Source organism: Salvelinus alpinus, chromosome 17, assembly GCF_045679555.1.
Source record: "Salvelinus alpinus chromosome 17, SLU_Salpinus.1, whole genome shotgun sequence".
Lineage (NCBI taxonomy): Eukaryota > Metazoa > Chordata > Actinopteri > Salmoniformes > Salmonidae > Salvelinus > Salvelinus alpinus.
This window is the reverse complement of record NC_092102.1, coordinates 41,058,516-41,069,019: the sequence shown is the minus strand read 5'-3', so window position 1 is coordinate 41,069,019 and position 10,504 is coordinate 41,058,516. Positions and strand designations below refer to the sequence as shown.

At 46.3% G+C, this 10,504-nt stretch overlaps 1 protein-coding gene across 1 annotated transcript in view; it reads left to right on the top strand.

The window, feature by feature from the left end:
• The window catches only part of wnt5a (wingless-type MMTV integration site family, member 5a), a 32,806-nt gene continuing 22,302 nt past the window's right edge, over nucleotides 1–10,504 (top strand). Inside the window, exons 1-2 of the mRNA XM_071348969.1 lie at nucleotides 1–297; nucleotides 3,981–4,144. Of these exons, the coding sequence (XP_071205070.1) occupies nucleotides 4,005–4,144 (140 nt within the window). The 5' untranslated portion in view covers nucleotides 1–297; nucleotides 3,981–4,004. The remainder of the gene's footprint in view (nucleotides 298–3,980; nucleotides 4,145–10,504) is intronic.

The following is a 10,504-nucleotide window of genomic DNA, read 5'->3' as shown; positions in this document are numbered from 1 at the left end:
CCTCTCCGCTGTCCCGCGCTCACGGAGCGCATTCGTCGATAACGGATCGCCTATGCCAGTCTTCCGACACTGAGCCGTAGGACTACCACGGTTACTGCCACCTTCCTCCATTACACACCGGACACTATCCCGTACAACCCCGATTTAGCACTAACTGCTTTGGATTGAAACCGACCTGAGCCAACCGTATAAGTACAAGGAGTCTCTCGAGCCCACTACGGCCTTGGCACTGGAATTATTCCTTTAATAATCATCTCACCAAAGTGGATTATCGTTCGTAAAGAATTATTTTCCGTGGTGAGTATAGTTTGCTCTATGATTTTGTTCGTTATCGAATAGTTATTTAGAGATCGGTTATCAACTAAAAAAAACTAAAACCTTTTCCCAAATTATGTCCTCGATTCTTGGCATGCTTAGGACTCATTTTTCGTTAGGAATGATTCTCGTTTGTTTGACCGCAGCCTGCAACCTATCCAAAAGCATTTTTCTCTTAACCATTATAATTTTTCTCCTGAAGTACACTTTTTAAAACTCTTTGTTTGTGCAGTGTTAAACTAATGCCACATGTTTTAATTTGTAATGCCACCCTTGCTCTCTCTGTTTCTCTCTCCGTATGCTCTGCTCCCTCTCCGTCCATCAAAACATAGACTCTGGCTCCCTCCTCTGGCCTTCTAAAACGAGATGTGTGTGTGTGTGTGTGTGTGTGTGTGTGTGTGTGTGTGTGTGTGTGTGTGTGTGTGCTGGAAACTGATATGCATTGATCAATATTAGGTAACACTTAATTCATCTATTTATGTTGACTATGTTAATAAAAAAAACACAGCGTCCCTGAAGGCGATTTTTCATGCATGTACATTTAGTCTACATCTGACATGAACATAAACTGATTTATTCATTATCCTTCCAAGAATAATCAATAAACCATGTCAAGGAGGCTTTTTATAGGAGCATTTATTTGTCTATTAATCTGACAATAAATGATTGACCTACATGGGCCTACGTTTTACACCTTGACCATGTTTATTTTCTCTTCTGAGTTGTTCTCGGAAACAGAAACAGGCTATGTTAAATATTTGAAACGAACTATTTAAATATTGACCGATATTTCGTATTATGGCTTAGGCTTAATTTATTCCCCTGTAAATGTGTAGATGGTATTAATTGATTGTTTTCGACTATTATACAGGGTTATCAAAACCAACGCACTTGTTTGTGCTTAAATTGGTTTTAGCCTGTAAGATTTTAACATTAATTTAGTCAACTTGATTAGCTGATATGTAATAGACACTTTTTTTTGCCTGTCCAAGTCCATTCATGATTCTTCACTGCTCAGGGTGGAGCCGAAATTAGGCCGTTTCCATCATAATTCAATAGCCCTACTCGGTGTGCGCTGACCATATCGTTAATACCGGGGAGTGGTGGTCTGAACTGTGTTTTCTCTGCATCACTTGCTTGTTGGGTTCATTCAAGAAAATAAATGACTATTCAAAAAAAAAAATGGAATTAATTGGAATTTCATTCAATTGAACCCCTGAATTGACGAAATGGAGGAGTCTCCTCAAACCTGGTTGTTTATATGACAGGTCACGGTTACCGGTTAAAGGTTAGCCTTCCACTGATTCAGCTTTCACGTGCACCCAATTGCTCTCCCTATTTCAGCCCACTCCATGCACCCGTCGGACTGAAGGAAGCCAGCAATATCTGAGACAAGCGGTGGCTATCATTCAGACTAATGTAGGCTATACATTTTAGTTTATAACTGATCTGATGTAACCGGGCCGGGCATTTTTCACGGCCTATATAAAAATGGGGACTTTAGCCGCCAGCCCGAAAGGCAGCGCGCAAACTGAAAGTGTGTGTGCGCGTGTGAGTGACAGAACATTTGGAATGACTATTACTCAGCGATTACTCTGGAAAATACACATCTTGACAAATTAGCCGCCTCCCAGTCACTATAGCCTCTAAAATTACCACGCAGAGATGCCACTTTATAAACAGCAGGAAACATTTGAGGGAAATGATTTAGACTGTTATGCCGTTGCCTTTTCATTAGAATCAGAACAGCGGAATTCAAATGATTCCAGACACAAAAACGGAATTGGATTTATATTATGCAAACTCGTTTGCAAATTTCGCATTAAAATCACGTTTTTCAAATGTAATTTACAGTTAATAAAATCTCAACTTCACCTGGACATGGACACTGTAACCTACCACCCATTAAGTAGTTGGTTGTTGGCCTGCATGTATCGCTTCAAAGCGTATGTCATACTAATAAGAAATTACGTTTTCAAAAAACACACACACTATGTTTTTAAAGATGTCCATTTAGGTTTTCATATTGTCATTATTTAAAATGTAGTAGCTTTCCAATTCCACATTTAATATTTAATATTTTATATATATATGAACTACACATTTATAAACTTAATGTAGATAAATATCTACATGAACGCATTCTGCGCATTTTTTCAAATTCAAATAATAGGTTATTCCTTGGGGAAAAATTGTTATTAGGACGATTAGTGTTATAATAACTTACTTACAAAATGATCATGTAACGAATTAACGAATAAAATATGAATAGCTAAAAGTGCATTCATTTGGATGTAAAAGTGTTAATTTTCAAAGCCACAGAAAAATATTTTTTGGGTGAATAGGACAGTCGTGTAACTGGGTCACGAACGGATAAATAGCCTAATGTGTAGGCTTCCATTAAATTATGGACAGTTTTGGGTTTATTTCGTACAATTTAAAATTATCCTAAAATAGTATTTGTTAAAAAAGATGACGCAATTAAATAATAATACAATTAATAGTTTACATAACTTCCTCATAACTCAATAAATAGCTTATACTTGTCTTGTAATTGATTTAATCAGCATAGCTTAGCCTAAGCCTAATACACCTTAAACAATAATTTCACATCGTCATGAATTGAAATAGGTCTAGTGATTGGTCAAATGCGAAAGCAATATTTAAGCTAAACGCGAACTGGAAAAACTTGTCCCGAATAGAGTGGGGGAGAGGCGTATAGGACATTTCATCAATGGACTAGGATCCTTTAAGGAGATACCGACTTAAGAAACAGAATATGAAAATATATTTAGAGCTTCTGTAGGAATGTGTGTATTTTTATCTCATCTGTTTTTAACTGCGCATTACATGTCAATTTAAGTGCATCACTGTGCTGCAGTTGAACAGAGGGGGTCTCTCTCTCTCTCTCCTTGTCTGATTGGCGCAGGAGAAGAATGCTCTTATCGTTGGTATAATGAACTGTCTGTCTGGTAGGAATGTCTGGTTGAAGGGGGTTTGAAGGCCATTGTTATTCTGCCTTCTGTGATTCACACACTCACCTGCTGCCAAAGGACTGCTCTGCTGCAAGCACTGATGGCCCCAGGCCTCTCAACACAAGGCTCAAACACACACACACACACACACACACACACACACACACACACACACACACACACACACACACACACACACACACACATGCTCACACACACACACACGCTCACATACACACGCTCACACACACACACACACTCACACACACACGCTCACACTCACACACACACACACACACACGCTCACACATGCATGCGCACACACAGATATATGTATATGTGTATATATAGATATATATATATATATATATATATATATATGTATGTACACACACAGAGGGAGAGCAACAGTACACTCATAAGTAATGTTTCTTTATCTCTCTGACAGTCACACACCACATACCATACACAGCATTTTGGAACTCCCTCTTAACCCTTTCACAGTCTGGCTGAGGAGACAGATGGACTTAGACAGACAGGATATGTGTACAGTCCTCTGTTCTGTGTGTGTGTATGAGCGTGCATGTGGACTGGCTATCGGTTGTGTGTGTGTGTGTGTGTGTGAGTGTGTGAGTGTGTGTGTGTGTGTGTGTGCCCGTCTGATCTGTCTGTTCTGCCGTCTCTCCACAGATCTGATCCAGTAACTGATCCAGCATGTTGTTCCTGCGGCGGCTGGTGCGTGTATGCTGTCCCTCGGCACCGGCGGGGAGTGTGTTGGACTCCAGACAGTGTGTGTTCGCCCTCACACTGCTCACACTGCTCCTGCAGGTGGTGGTGGAGGCCAACTCATGGTGGTATGTATACTCTACATTATACTGCCCTACTCTCAATCTGGTGGCTGTGCTAGAGTGGTGGCTGTGCTAGAGTGGTGGCTGTGCTAGAGTGGTGGCTGTGCTAGAGTGGTGGCTGTGCCTCTGTCTCTCTGTCTCCATGTCTCTCTGTCTCCATGTCTCCATGTCTCCATGTCTCTCTGTCTCTCTGTCTCTCTGTCTCTCTGTCTCCATGTCTCTCTGTCTCTCTGTCTCTCTGTCTCCATGTCTCTCTGGCTCCATATCTCCATGTCTCTCTGGCTCCGTGTCTCTCTGACTCCATGTCTCTCTGTCTCTCTGTCTCCATGTCTCTCTGACTCCATATCTCCATGTCTCCATGTCTCTCTGTCTCCATGTCTCTCTATCTCTCTGTCTCCATGTCTCCCTGACTCCATGGCTCCATGTCTCTCTGGCTCCATATCTCCATGTCTCTCTGGCTCCATATCTCCATGTCTCTCTGTCTCCATGTCACTCTGTCTCCATGTCTCTCTGGCGCCATGTCTCTCTGTCTCTCTGTCTCCATGTCTCTCTGGCTCCATGTCTCTCTGGCTCCATGTCTCTCTGGCTCCATGTCTCTCTGACTCCATGTCTCCATGTCTCTCTGACTCCATGTTTTCATGTCTCTCTGACTCCATGTCTCTCTGTCTTTCTGACTACATGTCTCTTTGACTCCATGTCTCTCTGGCTCTCTGACTCCATGTCTCTCTGACTCCATGTTTTCATGTCTCTCTGACTCCATGTCTCTCTGTCTTTCTGACTACATGTCTCTCTGATTCCATGTTTTCATGTCTCTCTGTCTCTCTGACTCCATGTCTCTCTGACTCCATGTCTCTCTGTCTCTGACTCCATGTCTCTCTGACTCCATGTCTCTCTGACTCCATGTTTTCATGTCTCTCTGTCTCTCTGACTCAATTTCTCTCTGACTCCATGTCTGTCTGTCTTTCTGACTACATTTCTCTCTGACTCCATGTCTCTCTGCCTCTCTGACTCCATGTCTCTCTGATTCCATGTTTTCATGTCTCTGACTCCATGTCTCTCTGACTCCATGTTTTCATGTCTCTCTGTCTCTGGCTCCATGTCTCTCTGACTCCATGTCTCTCTGACTCCATGTCTCTCTGACTCCATGTCTCTCTGACTCTCTGGCTCTGACTCCATGTCTCTCTGACTCTGTCTCTGACTCCATGTCTCTGACTCCATGTCTCTGACTCCATGTCTCTCTGGCTCCATGTTTCTCTGTCTCTCTGTCTCCATGTCTCTCTGACTCCATGTCTCTCTGACTCCATGTCTCTCTGTCTCTCTGGCTCCATGTCTCCCTGACTCCATGTCTCTCTGACTCCATGTCTCTCTGACTCCATGTCTCCATGTCTCTCTGACTCCATGTCTCCATGTATCTCTGACTCCATGTCTCTCTGACTCCATGTCTCCATGTCTCTCTGACTCCATGTCTCTCTGACTCCATGTCTCTCTGACTCCATGTCTCTCTGGCTCCATGTCTCTCTGGCTCCATGTCTCCCTGACTCCATGTCTCTCTGACTCCATGTCTCTCTGACTCCATGTCTCTCTGTCTCTCTGGCTCCATGTCTCTCTGACTCCATGTCTCTCTGACTCCATGTCTCTCTGTTTCTGACTCCATGTTGTGTGTGGTAGTGTGTGTGTGTGTCTGTGGTAGTGTGTGTGTGTGTGTGTCTGTGGTAGTGTGTCTGTCTGGTATTGTGTGTGTGTGTGTGTGTGTGTGTGTGTGTGTGTGTCTGTGGTAGTGTGTGTGTCTGTGGTAGTGTGTGTGTGGTAGTGTGTGTCTGTCTGTGGTAGTGTGTGTGTGTCTGTGGTAGGTTGTGTGTGTCTGTGGTGGCGTGTGTGTGTGTGTGTGTGTGTGTGTGTGTGTGTGTGTGTGTGTGTCTGTGGTAGTGTGTGTGTGTGTGTGTGTGTGTGTGGGTGGGTGGTAGTGTGTGTCTGTCTGTGGTAGGGTGTGTCTGTGTGATAGTGTGTGTGTGGTAGTGTGTGTGTCTGTGGTGGCAGTGTGTGTGTGTGTGTGTGTGTGTGTGTGTGTGTGTGTGTGTGTGTGTGTGTGTGTGTGTGTGTGTGTGTGTGTGTGTGTGTGTGTGTGTGTGTGTGTGTGTGTGTGTGTGTGTGTGGGTGGGTGGTAGTGTGTGTCTGTCTGTGGTAGGGTGTGTCTGTGTGATAGTGTGTGTGTGGTAGTGTGTGTGTCTGTGGTGGCAGTGTGTGTGTGTGGCTTTGGTAGTGTGTGGCTGTGGTAGTGTGTGACAGTGTGTGTGGTTTTGTGTGTGTGTGTGTGTGTGTCTGTGGTAGTGTGTGTGTGTGTCTATGGTAGTGTGTGTGTGTGTCTGTGGTAGTGTGTGTGTGTTTGGTAGTGTGTGATTGTCTGTGGTAGTGTGTGTGTGTGTGTGTCTGTGGTAGGGTGTGTCTGTGGTAGTGTGTGTGTGTCTGTGGTGGCGTGTGTGTGTGTCTGTGTGTGTGTGTGTGTGTGTGTGTGTGTGTGTGTGTGTGTGTGTGTGTGTGTCTGTGTGTGTGTGTGTGTGTGTGTGTGTCTGTGGTAGTGTGTGTGTCTGTGGTAGTGTGTGTGTGGTAGTGTGTGTCTGTCTGTGGTAGTGTGTGTGTGTCTGTGGTAGGTTGTGTGTGTCTGTGGTGGCGTGTGTGTGTGTGTGTGTGTGTCTGTGTATGTGGTGGTGTCTGTGGTAGTGTGTGTGTGTCTGTGGTAGTGTGTGTGTGGCTGTGGTAGTGTGTGTGTGGCTGTGGTTGTGTGTGTGTGTGTGTGTGTGGTGTGTGTGTGTGTGTGTGTGTGTGTCGGTGGTGGTGTGTGTGTGTCTGTGGTGGAGTGTGTGTGTGTGTCCGTGGTAGTGTGTGTGTGTGTGTGTGTGTCTGTGGTAGTGTGTGTGTGTGTGTGTGGGTGTGTGGTAGTGTGTGTGTCTGTGGTGGCAGTGTGTGTGTGTGTGTGGCTTTGGTAGTGTGTTGCTGTGGTAGTGTGTGACAGTGTGTGTGTAGTTTTGAGTGTGTGTGTGTGTCTGTGGTAGTGTGTGTGTGTGTGTGTGTGTGTCTGTGGTAGGGTGTGTCTCTGTGATAGTGTGTGTGTGTGTCTGTGGTGGTGTGTGTGTCTGTGTATGTGGTGGTGTCTGTGGTAGTGTGTGTGTGTCTGTGGTGGCGTGTGTGTGTGTGTGTGTGTGTGTGTGTGTGTGTGTGTGTGTGTGTGTGTGTGTGTGTGTGTGTGTGTGTGTGTGTGTGTGTGTGTGTGTGTGTGTGTGTGTGTGTGTGTGTGTGTGTGTGTGTGTGTGTGTGTGTGTGTGTGTGTGTGTGTGTGTGTGTGTGTGTGTGTGTGTGTGTGTGTGTGTGTGTGGGTGGGTGGTAGTGTGTGTCTGTCTGTGGTAGGGTGTGTCTGTGTGATAGTGTGTGTGTGGTAGTGTGTGTGTCTGTGGTGGCAGTGTGTGTGTGTGGCTTTGGTAGTGTGTGGCTGTGGTAGTGTGTGACAGTGTGTGTGTGGTTTTGTGTGTGTGTGTGTGTGTGTCTGTGGTAGTGTGTGTGTGTGTCTATGGTAGTGTGTGTGTGTTTCTGTGGTAGTGTGTGTGTGTTTGGTAGTGTGTGATTGTCTGTGGTAGTGTGTGTGTGTGTGTGTGTGTGTGTGTGTGTGTGTGTCTGTGGTAGGGTGTGTCTGTGTGATAGTGTGTGTGTGTGTCTGTGGTGGTGTGTGTGTGTCGGTGTATGTGGTGGTGTTTATGGTAGTGTGTGTGTGTCTGTGGTGGCGTGTGTGTGTGTCTGTGTATGTGGTGTGTGTGCGTGTGTGGTAGTGTGTGTGTGTGTGTGTGTGTGTGTGTGTGTGTGTGTGTGTGTGTGTGTGTGTGTGTGTGTGTGTGTGTGTGTGTGTGTGTGTGTGTGTGTGTGGGTGGTAGTGTGTGTCTGTCTGTGGTAGTGTGTGTGTGTCTGTGGTAGGGTGTGTCTGTGTGATAGTGTGTGTGTGTGCTTGTGTGTTTGTTTGGTAGTGTGTGTGTCTGTGGTGGCAGTGTGTGTGTGTGTGGCTGTGGTAGTGTGTGTCTGTGGTAGTGTGTGGCTGTGGTAGTGTGTGACAGTGTGTGTGTGGTTTTGTGTGTGTCTGTGGTAGTGTGTGTGTTTCTGTGGTAGTGTGTGTTTGTGTGCGGTAGTGTGTGTGTGTCTGTGGTGGTAGTGTGTGGTAGTGTGTGTGTGTGTCTGTGGTAGCGTGTGTGCGACTGTGGTAGTGTGTCTGTGGTACTGTGTGTCTGTGTGTCTTTGGTCGTGTGCGGCTTTGGTAGTGTCTGGTGGTGTGTGTGTCTGTGTGTCTGTGGTAGTGTGTGTGTCTGATGTAGTGTGTGTGTGGCTGTGTGTAGTAGTGTGTGTGTGGCGTTGTGTGTGTCTGTTGTTGTGTGTGTGCGTGTGTCTGTCTGTGGTTGTGTGTGTGTGTCTGTGGTTGTATGTCTGCGGCAGTGTGTGTGTGTGTGTGTGTGGATATGTGTGTGTGGTAGTGTGTCTGGCTGTGATGGTGTGTATGTCTGTGGTAGTGTGTTTGTGTGTGTGTGGCTGTGTGTCTGTGGTAGTGTGTGTGTGGGTGTTTGTCTCTGGTAGTGTGTTTGTGTGTGTGTCTGTGTGTCTGTGGTAGTGTCTGTGGTAGTGTGTGTGTGTGGGTGTTTGTCTGTGGTAGTGTGTGCGTGTGTGTGTGTGTAGTGGTGTGTTTGTGGCTGTGGTAGTGTGTTGGTGTGTCTGTGGTGGTGTGTGTGGGTGTGTGTCTGTGGTAGTGTGTCTGTCTGGCTGTGGTGGTGTGTATGTCCTTGGTAGTGTCTGTGGTTGTGTATCTGTGGTTGTGTGTCTGTGGTAGTGTGTCTGTGGCCGTGTCTGTGGAATTGTGTGTATGTGTTTGTCTGTGGTTGTGCGTCTGCGGTAGGGTGTCTGTGGCAGTGTGTCTGTGATTGTGTGTCGGTGGTGGTGTGTGTGTGGTGGTGTGTGTGGTGTGTGTGTGTGTGTGGTGGTGTGTGTGTGTGTCTGTGGTAGTGTGTCTCTGTGGTATTGTGTTTGTGGTAGTGTGTGTGTCTTTGGTGTGTGTGTCTGTGGTTGTGTGTGTGTGTTTGTGTGTGTGTCTGTCTGTGGTAGTGTGTGTCTGTGGTGGTGTGTGTATGTGGTTGTGTGTGTGTGGGTGTGGCTGTGGTAGTGTGTGGGTGTGCCTGTGGTGGTGTGTCTGGTGGTTTGTGTGTGTGTGTGCGTGTGCGTGTGCGTCTGTGGTAGTGTGTGTGTGTGCGTCTGTGGTAGTGTGTGTGTGTGTGTGTGGCTGTGGTAGTGCGTGTGTGGCGGTGTGTGGCTGTGGTAGTGTGTGTGGCGGTGTGTCTGTGGTAGTGTGTATGTGGTAGTGCGTCTGTGATTGTGTGTGTGTTGTAGTGTGTGTTGGTGTGTCTGTGGTAGTGTGTGTGTGTGTGTGTCTGTGGTTGTGTGTATGTTTCCGTGGTAGGTTGTTTGTGTCGGTAGTAGTGTGTGTGTGTGTCTGTGGTAGTGTGTGTGTGTCTCTGGTGGTGTGTGTGTCTGTGTGGTAGTGTGTGTCTGTGGTTGTGTGGCAGTGTGTGTGTTTCTGTGGTAGTGTGTGTGTGTGTGTTTCTAAGGTGTGCGTGTGTGTGTCTCTGTGGTAGTGTGTGTGTGTGTCTGTAGTGGTGTGTGTGTGTGTTTCTCTGTGGTTGTATCTGTAGTGTGTGTCTGTGTCTCTGTGGTTGTATCTGTAGTGTGTGTGTGTGTCTATGGTAGTGTGTGTGTCTGTGTCTCTGTGGTTGTATCTGTAGTGTGTGTGTGTGTGTGTCTATGGCAGTGTGTGTGTCTGTGGTAGTGTATGTTTATCTCTGGTTGTGTGTGTGTGTGTGGTAGTGTCTGTGTTTCTTTGGTAGTGTGTGTGTGTGTGTGTTTCTGTGTGTGTGTGTGTGTGTGTGTGTGTGTGTGTTTCTGTGGTTGTGTGTGTGTGTGTGTCTGTGGTTGTGTGTATGTTTCCGTGGTAGTTTGTGTCGGTCGTAGTGTGTGTGTGTGTGTCTTTGGTAGTGTGTGTGTGTCTCTGGTGGTGTGTGTGTGTGGTGTGTGTGTGTGTGTGGTGGTGTGTGTGTGTGTCTGTGGTAGTGTGTCTCTGTGGTATTGTGTTTGTGGTAGTGTGTGTGTCTTTGGTGTGTGTGTCTGTGGTTGTGTGTGTGTGTTTGTGTGTGTGTCTGTCTGTGGTAGTGTGTGTCTGTGGTGGTGTGTGTATGTGGTTGTGTGTGTGTGGGTGTGGCTGTGGTAGTGTGTGGGTGTGCCTGTGGTGGTGTGTCTGGTGGTGTGTGTGTGCGTGTGCGTGTGCGTCTGTGGTAGTGTGTGTGTGTG